This window comes from Sinocyclocheilus grahami, unplaced genomic scaffold (genome assembly GCF_001515645.1).
Source record: "Sinocyclocheilus grahami isolate Dianchi unplaced genomic scaffold, SAMN03320097.WGS_v1.1 scaffold535.1, whole genome shotgun sequence".
In the NCBI taxonomy this organism is placed as follows: Eukaryota; Metazoa; Chordata; class Actinopteri; order Cypriniformes; family Cyprinidae; genus Sinocyclocheilus; species Sinocyclocheilus grahami.
In genome coordinates, this window is record NW_015505714.1 from 1,603,280 (window position 1) to 1,616,996 (window position 13,717).

General features: G+C 38.5%; 1 protein-coding gene across 1 annotated transcript in view; it reads left to right on the forward strand.

Annotated features, from left to right (window-relative positions):
• LOC107555500 (SET-binding protein-like) overlaps window positions 1-13,717 on the forward strand; it is an 89,021-nt gene that overhangs the window by 32,335 nt on the left and 42,969 nt on the right. The window contains exon 2 of the mRNA XM_016238324.1: window positions 3,353-3,988. Within this exon, the coding sequence (XP_016093810.1) occupies window positions 3,518-3,988 (471 nt within the window). The 5' untranslated portion in view covers window positions 3,353-3,517. The remainder of the gene's footprint in view (window positions 1-3,352; window positions 3,989-13,717) is intronic.

Sequence of the window (13,717 nt, forward strand, 5' to 3'; positions counted from 1 at the left end):
GTGTTTAATGTCGTTGGTGAGGAGGAAAGCCTGTGTGTGTCCTATGCCTTAGCGGACAGCATGAAACCCACAAAAATTAAATAAATAAATAACAGAGAGAATAATAATAATGTTATTCTGTGCTATTTTTTTCAATGTTTCAAGTGATGCAGGTGTTTTTTTTTTCCCTGTAGGTTTTTTAAATTAAAAAAACAAATTTTTCATAATGTTTAGTGAAATTATTTGGTAGTCTGAGGTGGGATGGGGATTCGGGAAGGGGGGGGTTTCTTATAGGTTTAAAGGGGGGCACGACCACTGGTATACCAATTGAGAACCACTGGTCTAAAGTTAACAGATAGTGTTTAAAAAGTGCAGTCCACGTTTACATATGTTTATTACAGTGACTTTGAATTACCTAGTGTGGTAAAGCAACAGATTTGGGTTTATATTTCTGCAATCTACTTAAGTTTGTGTGATTTGTTACTGACTTTCATATTAATGTTTACACCAGGCTTATTTGTCAGTGCTTTATGTTGTCATAATTATTACATGCTTACAAGGTTGGAAGTTCAACAAATCAGTCAACAATATACTGTCAATAAAAATGTCATTTATATCAATTCATGCATCACCTAATTTCATCGTAACATATAGGCCTGGCCTACAGAAAAGAACATTTATGTTTAATCTATCTAATATTGTGTTGGTCATACTATACAATGATTTATAGTTTATCTTTGTTGAATAATACAGAACTTTAAAGAGCTTAAAAAAATTATTGCATATTAAATTACAATCGCAATATTGGTAAAAAAAAAAAATCGCAATTAGATTATTTTCCAAAATCGTTCAGCCCTAGTGCCAGTTAGGATATGCGCATTCAAAATTGTAAGATACTGTATAAATTCAGTTATGAGAAATAGTCATAATTATGAGGAATAACTATTATGCGAAATGAAGTGGCGATTGTGAGATATAGCCTACGTTCACAATTGTAAGAAATAAAGTTGCAATTAAGTGAAATGTAGTCACAATTACAAGAAATATACAGTCAAAATGGTAAGATACTGTGTAAATTCATGATTATGAGAAATAAACTTATAACTACAAGTTATGAAGACACAATTACCCTTTTATATTTTTCACTTTGAGGCAGTCACAGGCTTCCAAACTGAACCGTGTTTTTGTGCAGAACAGGATTAAGCCCTTAAATAAGGAGCGACAACCATTTTTAGCTGCAGTGTGTATGTGGTCACTGTGGCGTTACGTCACATTTTTAGTCGGCTTGCCAAATAGCTAGAACACCCAAGATGCATAGGGACACTATTCAGAGGAATAGACAAGTAAGATATAAACAACTGGGTTTCATTGAGGATTTGTGAATGGCTGTGTTTGAGTCCGCATGGGCTGGAATGAGAATCATGCCATTTTGACTGTCATGATATGATGGATAGATAGAGCTGTTTAGTCTAGCGTGGATCCAGGCAGTCTTGTGATAGCTGCCGTTGTTTTCAGTAGCCTCTCATCTGTCACCTGTCTGCCAGTTGAAAGGGTAAATGACACTGAGCTCTGTCTGACAACAAGCCAACAGCAGATGAGAGACTGAGCTCAATGCTCCAAACCCTCAGTCCGTATACATCAATACTGACATCATGCGTCTGACGCTTGTGTTGAACTCCCCTCCGAAATAGAAACTGCTTATTTCAAAGATTTGCCACCGTCCACCGTTCTGGTTATTGTCAACTTTGTTTTGTCAGGCTTATCTACTGTGTGTGACCAGGCATTGACATAAGAATGACATAACATCCTTATGTCGTCAGTCTGATCCAATCAGAACGCTTTTTAGAATGATTTTCAGACCCAGTTGATGGCTTTTGTTAGCCGTGGTTTGTTTGGACTACAATAAGGTTTCATCAAACTTTGCTGATGTTAGTTAATGAAAATACAGTTGTTCATTGTTAGTTCATGTTAATTCACAGTGCATTAACTAATTTGAACAAGCACAACTTTTGATTTTAATAATGCATTAGTAAATGTTGAAATTAACATACGATTAATAAATGCTGTAGAAGTATTGCTCATTCTTAGTTCATGTTAACTAATGAACCTTATTGTAAAGTGTTACCGATATAATTGGAATTATATGTTTAATGGCGGTATCCCAAAAAAATTCTGCTAAATTCATTCAATACTCAATTTGATGCTATATGTGTGTTGCGGAGGTGTTATATGCAACCCTAATTGGCCTTTTCCAGGTCTGTGGTCGCTCAGGTTGTGGTCTGTTTGATGTCTGGAAAGGGTTTATCTCTGGGCCAGAGGCCTCATTTGTTGACTTTCACACCGTGACTACGCTTACTCCACTGACCACTAAAGCAAATGAGTTGGTCAGCAATGTAATTATGGTGCCTTGAGCCAGCGGTACAACTGTTTCAGGTTGAAGACTGTGTGCTTAAACCCCAATCCTGATTAATTGGTGGTTTAACAAAGACACATTTGTCTTGTTCAGTAATTCACCTTGCCCTCTTAAATAGGATTTACGGTACTGAGGAAGTATTTAATCTAGGGATGTTCATTTTAACCATTTAACCGCTTAACCGATGGTAAGAATTTTGACCGATTAATACAATCAGAGAAGGGCATAACCTTACGAAAAAATGAAACACGCAAAAATCGCGGTTGCTGCGGTTCTTGCATTCCTCTGCGGTTTGCTCGTCAATAGCAATTGCAATAGCAATAGATATTGCAGCATTTAATTCAATTCTAATTTAAAATAATCTTGTCGGTTAACAAGCATCGGTTGTCGGTTAGGAAAAATAACCGAAATGAACATCCCGAATTTAATCACTACACCGGGTCTGATGTACTGAAGTTTTTAAAAATTATATTTAAATTCAGTCAGTATGCCGTAAATTATTTTCATGTAATGGCCAATAACTGATAAATTCTGATATTAAAATTTTGTACTATTGTGTCTAAAATGTAAAAACTAAAATCAGTGATTTGAATTTGAATTTAGGCATTGCAGTGTTATAATGTCTGAAAATGTAAAAAATCTGTCTGGGGGCGGAGCTACCCTACACAGAAACATAACAGAAATAGAAACCAAGTGTTAACAAAACGTCTTGTAGCTCAATGCTTGTTGCGGCTGGTTGGGACGACAAATACTCGGATTAATCTTGAATGAAATGGGGTTTAGCCTTGACGCTTTATCGTATCATGTCTACTTGGAACATGTAAGAGAATGTGATGTGGTTAAAAAAAAATTTTTTATTATTTTTTTTTTTATAATTTCTTTTTGGCATGTCTGAACATGTGTGCATGTGTCTATAGATTTAATCAACTAATAATTTGTTGTTTTTTACTCTACTTTCAGTTTCATCTGGGAAAAACTCCATCTTAGCGAGATTTATAAGATTTCGGGAGCAGTAGAGCCAAAAGCCATCACATCCCTCTCTGATTAAACTCAATCACCTGGACCGTGGGTCCCTCTGCCCTTTTTGGGTCTTCCTGATTCTTGGACTAAGCTTCAAGATTGTCAATGGAGCAAAGAGACCTTACTCGGACGGCCCAGCCCAAAGGAAACGAGGAGTTCTTCTCCACTGTTACCACCATCAACAGAGCAGATCTCAGTGAGGTGGGTCTCCTTGCCAGTCCAATAAAGAGCCTCCCTTTACCTGGAGAGCAACAGGACCATGAAGAGGACGAAGACCTCGGTCTGGGGAAGGACATCGATGTCACTTCTAATGCGGACAGTGAGAGATGGGGGCAGGGAGATGGGCTGGAGGAGCAGGAATTCTCCATCAAGGAGGCCAGTTTCTCTGAAGGCAGCTTGAAGTTGAAGATACAAACGACCAAGAGGGCCAAGAAGCCTCCTAAGAACCTGGAGAACTACATCTGTCCTCCTGAGATCCGCATCACCATCAAGCAGCCAGGAGAGCAGAAGACCGGCAAGCATGCCAGGAGTGCCAGGGGAGGGAAGGAGGAAGATAAAGGACCCCTCAGAAAAAGGGTTAGTGTCACCGTCAGTGTTTAGGAATGCTGTTGTTTTCTTGTGTCATGTGATCACTCTCTTGTGTTGATTATCGTGTTATCACGGCTCTAGACAGTACGGACCTTAGTCAGAGTAGTTGCCATATTGAATTTCATGGCAGTGAAATCAAGCCATTGGCTGCTGATGAAATACTGAAATATCTTTTCTTTGGAAGTGCCTTTATAAAATAGCTGTTTTTGCGTGAACAAAATATTCATTTTGTGAATGTAAAATGTGATTTGTGCATTAATATGAATATGAATGTAATGTACATTAGAAACATTTCTTGAACGGATGTTTTTTGTGATACAGACTGATTCTTTCGTCCACAGAATTAGACGTTTCTTCAATATGAATAGAGAATTCAGAAAAAAAGTCTGGAATTTCAAGAAATAAGTTCAGAAATTCTGGGAAAGAAAGTCTGAATTGCAGGATATAAAATTAGTGAGTTTTTACACAATCAGTGGCGGCTCGTGGGTTTTAAAATAGAGAAGGCACACTAATTGTATTGGTCTGGGATCCCTGCCGATTATTATTATTTGCTTAACCACTTTAAAATGGCTTTTTTGTTGCTTTTAGTCAGAAAATGTAAAGGATATAATATTATATATATATATCCTAAATTTGTATATATACTGTTTGAATGACAGCTTGGTAAATCTGTTGGCGATCAAATATTCAATATCGCTACTCATCATAAGTACTTGGTACATTATTAGTGCAGCGGCAGATGTTCAAACTAATATCACGTAATTTACGCCTCTATAATGATTGGTTGATATCAGAAGGGAGGCTAGCCTCCCTTGCCAAGTTTCTTTTCTCATCACTCCTCAGCGCTGAAAGTGAACACTCGATGGTGATTGGCTAATTTTTTTTTACCAATGGAGGCACGAGAGCTCAGCTCTCCCCCGGCCTCCCCCTACCCTTCTCTATCACCTAGCGGTTATAATTACATCAGCAGATTTGGCACATTCGCGATAGAAAAGCGGCACTTTCCAACATCATTAACATGTTATGGTATTACATCTGTGAAATTACAAACAAAAAATAAACATTCTGAGACATGAACTGAAATGAATTGTGAATTTTATTAACATTAAATCGTCCTCTTAAAATTTTAGGGAAGCTGTGCCTCCCCTGACGAGCCGCCACTGGTCACAATTACCTTTTTACTCAGTGACAGAAACTGACTTTGGTACTTCCACACATTTCTAATGGACAAAAAAAAAATAGATGTGACCCATGAGAGTACGATATGAGAAGAACAAATTTCTGTAAAAATCGCTCGTTAGTTGAAATTCTTGTGCAAATTTGTAAACATTTTGAGTTCTATATCTCTGTGAGCGGGTTGTACTTCTGTCCCTCCCAGCCTTGTTTGTGTCAAGTTAACTATGACATCTTACTAAGGACCTTAAGCTAGCTTTGGAAACTACTATAACTAACCACTTAGAGTATTTTTATCATGCCAATTATATTATTTTATCATGCCAATTATAGCTTTCCAGTTCAAAGATTCAGTTTGGCGTGGCCTTTTTATTGAATAATTCACACATTATTTGAAGTCTGTGCTTTCTCTTTAAAAGAAATCACATTTGTGCTGGGCCTAGATGACACAGTTGCTTTTTCTGGGCTGTCAGCTTCTTGGCTGCTTGTCAGATGAAGTGTGTCCAGTGTGTGCCGTTGAGTAACGTAACAGCTAGTCATTAACCTTTTGTGGCATTTAGCGAGTTCATTGACTTACATGTGATCCAGATATCTTATTCAGTGTAAAGGGTCTGTTTTGAATATGCCAGATAACACACAATTTTTGATTTGGGATAACAGAATGGTATGAGCAGAATGTTTTTGGGCATGGTATCATGATAGTCTTTTGCTGTTCTTTTTTAAGTCTCTTGGAGTACAATGTAAATGCTATAGGGATGTGCCAAACGACTTTTCAAAATCAACCAGTTGCTGAGTTCCTAGGTCACAAGGTAGACCCGTATAATTAGGCTGGTTTTGAGTTCATCTGATCCTGATCAGGTGCATTTCACATTGTTCCACAACGAAGCACAAATCATTTAAAAAAGCTAAAAGGTTAATTCACCAAAACTGAACTATCATGTCACTCCAAATCTATCCAAATCACTCCTAATCTTTTAATTCAGATTTGAAATAAATTGTCTGAGAGATATCTGTTCCCCCATTGAAAGCCCATTCCCCTAAAATGCTTCAGACATTTCAATATGTTCATAACGAGATGCATTAGAAATCCCTATTAACCCAGCATTTTTTTCCAGGTCTTCTGAAGAGACATGGTCACTTTATATTAGGGCTGCACGATAAATCGCATGCGATATTTTATCAGTAAAGCCGGTTCTGTAATCAGCGGTAAATCTCCATCACCTGCGGGCTTTCACATTGAGCAGCATTAACTACACAGAGCCGTTGTTCACTGACGTCAGTGAACAATGGCTCTGTGTAGTTAATGCTGCTCAATTTACCGCTGATTACAGAACCGGCTTTACTGATAAAATATCAAATGTGATTTATCGTGCATCCCTACTTTATATGATGAACTTATTTAATTTAGGCTATTATTCACATATAAACATTGATCAACGCACATAGTGCATCAAATGGTAAACAGAAGCTCAAATGCACTTTCTTGACATGCAAGAACTAATCAGGTTTATTCTTGTGTCATGCAAGCTTGTTTGAACTACCGCTTGAACCAGTGAGGTTTGTTCTCTCAAGTACAGCTGAGCTCCTCTTCTGACATACTACTCACCTCACATACTGTTTTTCTCCTGCTATATAGTAGGGAAGTATGCTATTTCAGATGCAGCATTGGATTAAACTGCTTGATTCATACAGATTTCTTTTTACAGTCTATTTATGATTTTTAAATTTTTTTTTTAGTGTGAAAGTTTTGGTAGAATGCACTTTCAAGGGACAAAGACCTCTCAGGATATTATAAAACATCTTTTTTCATTAAAGATATCTGTGTTTCGAAGATGAACAAAAGTCTTATGGGTTTGGTATAACTGTAGCTGTAGTGCTTGAATTGAGAAACACAACAGTGCAAATCATAGTATGTTGTCAGTTTGCTAATTAAAAATTAAAATATCCCAAAAAAAACAAAGCTAGGACAACCGACTTATCCTTAGTAAAGACCATAGTACATGAAAATGTTAATCAGCCATTTGATACCATCAGTGTATCGTGATTCTGTTACAGTCGGCTACTTTTTTTTGCAAAGGCAGCTGCAGAGGATTCTGCCAAATTGTGTGAGTTCATGAAAATGTGAGACGCTAAAATGGCTCCTTTTAGTAAACACTTTCAGCTCACCACAGCGTGCTCCATCAAGTTTTCAAAACAGATATGTCGCATTTTCCCCGTCCTCTCAAAAGAATGAAGGACTGTGGAAGAGAATGGGAGGAGAGGCTGGTGATCCTGCAGCCAGAGTCTGTAATTTGACCATAATTAGGGAGAAAAATCTGTGCTTGCTGAATCAGAGAAGGAACTGCCAGCATCAGCATCTTTCAGCAAACACACCGCAGGCTCAAATTGATCGCGTTTCGTGTGGAATTTCTCATATCTTTTAATCTTTACAGTAATATCTTAGGGTATGAATTATTTGTAGTGTAATGGAAGACCAGCTCCTGCTGTTTCGTGTGATGTGCATTTAAAAGCCCATCCACATCTGCCAAATGCATTTGACTTGATCCCAGCAATTGATGGTTTGATTATCTGCCTTGAATTTTGTATGTGGCTGCATGTTATCTGATTTCCCCAGGGATTTCTCTTTGCCTGGAGAAGAAGGACAATGTTGCCATAAAGCCAAAGCCAAGGGTTTTGAATTTCTCTTATTTTCGGGCTGGGAAACTTAGCCCTCGTCCACCCCACATAGCAGAAATTTTGTAAAGCGGCTGATACACACAGTGGAGAGGGCGATGGAGAAATCAATGGAAAACAGAAAAGGCTCAAAGAGCAACAGGGAACTGAGGCGGGAAGCCTGGAGTGCAGCTGTCTCTTTCTGGCAATCTCCACATTGACCACAGACAGAGGGTCAAAAGGGGCAGAAGGAAGAACAGAAGAGGTGGCCTCACGCCACCGTCGAATGTGCTGCCGTGTCTATAGAAAACGGCTTCAAAAAAGCAAAGAAAAGCAACCACCCATCCCCCAAACACACACTACAGATGGAATCCCATTCACTTTGAGAAGCGACAGTGCCACAAACTCCTCATTTAGAGCCACCAAATCCCATTCTGTCCTTGCTGTTTGGAGCTTAGGCGTCAAGCCCAGCACCTCTTCTCATCTCTCACTTACAAACAGAGTGGGGTCAGGGGTTAGTGCGTTATTGAAACCGGCCCGGACTCGCTGAGAATAGGGGCTTACATCAGCCCTCTCGGACAGCGACAGCTGCTCGCTGCATCTTCCATTCGTGACAACAACCTTTTTTCCCCCTGCTAATGTAATCAGAACGCCAGGGCAATGGCAGTTTAGACAAGCCGGGCACTCTGATGAATTAACTCGTATGGATTAGACCTCCTCTTCCAAACACTCCACTTGATGACCTGTTTTACACTTTAAGTGTTGTCGTGGGCTGCGTTGCTGGAAAATTAGTTTAATGCAACAGAACTTTTCTGCACCCACACAATAGTGTGACCACGCAGCCAGAAACAGATTGCAGCCTTCTCGCTGGCGTTGTAAAAGCACAGAGTCTGGATGTGCAGTTAGGCGTCTGAATATGCAGAGGTCAGGACACGTTGTGTTTGGTGTTTCCATTAAGACTTAAACGAAAGGTTTCGCAAATGGCAAATTTATTATTTTTTTGCTTTTTACCAAACTTTGAGGAAAAACATTTAGTTTGAATGCACATTTTGCTGAAATGCTGCGAACAAATTTAAAAGGCTAGTACAAATGTTTCTGGATGAGAATAGTGATCGGCTACTTTTTTCAGAAGTATTATCCCCAGTCATTTCCTCCACAGAAGGTCCTCAATAAAGGGTTCTAAGTCATGAAAATAACAATTATGGTCGTTATCCAATAAATGACTGATATTAAAATGAATAATGAAATGTAATTTATACTATACTTGTCTAAATAAATAAAAATAAGAAATTAAAAAATAAAATAAAATTTAAAAATTACAGTCTAATATTATATATAAAATAAAACTGACATTGAAAATGACTTCTTGTACCTTTAAAAGCAATTAGAGCACAACCCAAGACTGTGTTCTCAATAAAACCAAATTCTGATTTAAACAACTTTGTTTCATTGAAAAGCATCTATAGTATCATCTTTGTGCTCGCATTTTGTGCAGATGCACTCATAAAATTGTTCTTTCCGTTAGCTAGGACTTGACAATATAAAATAAAAATATAAATGACAACATAAATCTATTGATTTATAGACATTTAAGACATTATAAATATATTTAAATATATATATAAAATAATGTTAATATTTTTTATATATATATATATACACACACACACACACATATATATATATATATATATATATATATACATACATACATATATTTATATATATATATATATACACACACACACACATTTCTTCATTAAATAACTTATAAAATAATTTGAAAACCTCGTTTGAGACTTAATTTCACAAACAGCGTGAGTGAGTCACCACTTGCGCGTGCGCTCTCTTTCTCTCTCAAAATACGCAAATGGCTTCAAATCACCACACATCACGTCTGTCTATAAGCGAGCTGCACAGTTGACACAGGAAGTGCCACTTGTACAATCGAGGCAGTGTCACATCGTCACTAAAGTTTATAAATTGCATTACTTTTTAATTCTTGCCAGCGTTTAATAATTCAGCGCTCGCACGCTCTCCTGGAGACCGTGCGCTCATGCACACTCGCAGCGCACACACATAATGCCAAGTTCACATTATTCCGTTTGCAGTGCATACGTGGTGCGTATTTTTTCCACGCTCATGTTAACGGATTAAAGCGTTCACTGCACACAGCTGCGGCCCGGCAGTGCGTTCAGGAGCGGTGTGTCTGCACTGCAGAAGTGCAGAGATCGTTTCCGCACCGAGTCTATTGCTGCGCTGCAAGCGCTGAATTAAAGAGACGGCATTGTTTGCAGTAAATATGAACATGGATTGACACGAAAATTTAGTAATTACATCATAAATGCATATTATTAAAGCCTACTGTGTTTCACAGTCAACACATGGCTTTTTGGCTAGGTTTAAAGGGAAAGAGCACTTTTAGATAAACAAGGCAATAATAGATGGCACTTTAGATGGTAATAAAGATTCAAGCGCAAAAGGAAAGGCAGTAGAGCTGACTATTTCTGTCAATGGTAAGTTTGTGATAACGTAAGAAAAGTAGTTTAAATGTTTTGCCACTTGCTTGAGCAACTTAATATATAAATCTAGAAGTAAATGCAAAATTAAAATGCACTGAATAATGTGTTGCTTATATTTGTTGTGTTTAAACATGTCTGTGAAAGATTGTATTACTGTGCTGTGTAAAAAAAAAAAGAATTGCAATGCTGAAAAAGCATTTCCAGTGACAATGTTTGGATTTGAAATCCAAGATTTCTCAAGAGTCACCTAGTGATCTACTGCCACGGACTGGTCCAACTGACATATGTATCATATTTTCTTTTGGCCCATGTGTCCAAACCATACTTGCCAGTGATGTACAGTCAACAGTAATCACATCAAACGAAATATAGACTCGAATAAACTGGCGTGTTGTTTGGTTTTCCTTGGATTACTGCCAGCGTCACCTTCTTTCAGCTATACGTCCGACTATCTCATCATCGGCGCAAGCTGAATTCAGCTTTAATTCCATTTAAGTATCTGCGAGGTGTGATAAGGAAGCTCCTTTTAAGAGTGTCCAAACCCCGGCCCTCCTGTTGGCTGCTGGTTTTTATGTACTAATGGCATTGGCCACTCTCTTATCTGTCTGTCACACAAGCCCTGCTCCGAAAGCTTCATTACCCAGCTCCCATTGAGTCATCCTTTAATACGAGACCGTAATCATTAGGAGCCGGTCCAGTGTATCCACCGCAAAATTAATTTGGCATCTCTCGCTGAAGTCGATAGGTGACTCCCTCAGCCTCTTGATGTGAGATATTTATAACAAGCTGTTTGTCATTGGGGGAGTGTCGATGGTGAAATGTGGGCAGTTGAGCAGTCAAATATAAGCAACCTCTGTGTGTAGGAGACTGTCAGAACACGTAAAAAAGTCCCTAAATGTGGTTTTACTTCCTTTTAGTACTCTAGCTACTGTGCATTTCAGGGACTGTCTTATCAGTATGTGAATATGAGTGGTGTGCAGTTGATTGCCGGAACTATCGGCTATCGTCAAAAATCCATGCAGATAGTTTTTCCGGGTTTCATCTGTTGCTGGAGCAACTGAGAAGTTCCGCTGTCATTAGACAGTGCGAGAACTGCAGTATGAGAATATGTTGATTAGATGTTGAATTAGTAGAGAAAGTTCACCAGTTTGCCTTCGAGGCTGAGAGGACGCGAACATTAGTATTACCTCAAGCAGTTAAAACAATGTGACCAAAACACACGCAAGTCCGACCCAAACTTTTAACGTCACGATTGTTACCATCTATTTGCATTAGTTAACATCCAGCTGGTCACATTAATGCATTTGTTACATTAACTAAGGTTGATAAATTCTGTAGAAGTATTGTTCCTTGTTAGTGTTAATTTCAACATTTACTTATACATTTTTACATTTTAAAGTTGCTTCTGTTAACATTAGTTAATGAACTATGAACTAACTTTAATGATCAATATATAATTAATATTAATATTTTTATTCAGTGACAATTCATGTATTCGTTTACAAAGTATGGATCAGTACTGTTAAAAAAACAGTAAAGCACTATTTTAGTTTTCGTTCAGGTTTCGGTTGATTAATTTGTATCGCCAGTGTGGTCCAACCTAACTATTGGTAAAATCCTCTATCAGTATCTACCTAGCTATCGGTATCGGTTAAAATATTATTAAATTAATCACCTGAGGTTGATTGATTAAATCAAATGAACCACAATGAATTGCATATTTCAAGATTTGCTAATGAAGATGAATCATTTATTATGAAGATAATGAAGAAAAAATTATTGTGGCCGATGTGTAAAGCATAGAATAGACAAATAGTGACTTTAGAAGTCAAATATTGTTTATTTCTATATCATTGAACAGCTGCCCAGCTGTTGAGCACAAGATCCGGTCCTGTGTGACCATTATAAGAAATAACCCAATCATTGGTTAACAAAGTGTTAGCTGTGAGTTAAGTTGTGGTCACCTTTACCTACAAAATCCAGTCATTTCAATTGGGGGAAATTTCCTGTGTGGGCAAAGGATTTCAATACACACATTTCACATCAGGTTCAGTTGGTCTTGATAACTCACTGGTTTGACCCTCAGAAAGACTCTTGTGATTCATACACTATTGACAATAGACAATGAACCCTTTTCCCCCATTAAATTTTGCCAGTGACCACACCTTTAGTATTTTCATTTCAGTATATTTGTGACTTCTCGCTGTGGCCGTTTGGTCCCAGATGAAACTATGTGAGATTACTCTTCTCACCAGCTGCTTGCTAGAGGTCCCTGTCTTTGTTTTTTGGGCCACTGGGCTGCAAGGGATGTTTTTTTTTTCACCACACCTTTAGTATTTTCATTTCAGTATATTTGTGACTTCTCGCTGTGGCCGTTTGGTCCCAGATGAAACTATGTGAGATTACTCTTCTCACCAGCTGCTTGCTAGAGGTCCCTGTCTTTGTTTTTTGGGCCACTGGGCTGCAAGGGATGTTTTTTTTTTCTTTGGAGAGGTGTGGGGGTTGGGTTTGGGCTCAGTCTCTATGATTTACTGCAGCCGAAAGACCAGCTGCCCCTCTGTGTCTGTTTAGGCTAACCCTCCTCCTCCTCCTCAGCCACCTCAGGCACTCTGCCATTGCATGTGCTCATCCCAGATCCGAGGGCAGTGGACATCGTTACCGGTCTCTAATAAAGCTATCAACATCAGAACTGCTGCTTAGACCAATGACATTCATTTATTAGGAGTGTGGTTTTGTAATGATATCTGTGTCTTTAACACGTCTTAGATTTTAATTTGAGTAGATAGCCATATTTTGACCTGGGGTGAACTGTTGGGTCGGTAGGCCACTCAGGGGGGGGGGATGGGTTGAGAGTGAGCGAGGGGGAGAGACCAATTTCAGCCTGGTGCAAATGATTTGACAGCATGAATCAGCCTGCAGCCTTGTACAGAAAGGAAATTAGGGGCCCATTAGCAAACAACGCTACACCAATTTGGACAAGCACCAAACTGAACTTTTAATTCCACAAGTAAAATTGTTGTCACTAGGAACCCAAAGAGATTGTTGTGTGATTTTAATTTTTTTTTTCTTCCCCCCTCTCTCTCTAGACCAGTTCAGGTATTTCCGCGTAGCTATTGTCACAATTGGATCCATCCGTGATATTGCTGATGATAGGTTCTTGATTGGTGACTACGTAATTGAGTTGACCAAATATTAGTGTTATTTACCAGTGGTTTCAAATGTTAGGTTATTTTAAATGGCTTGAACATGATACAGCTTTTGATCTGGCATTACGAATTACTTTCAGAACACCCGGGTGGAGATCGATCTTTTAACGGACACAAGTAACCTGGGTGTAATTGTGTCAGGTGAACACCGTAATGCTGACGCA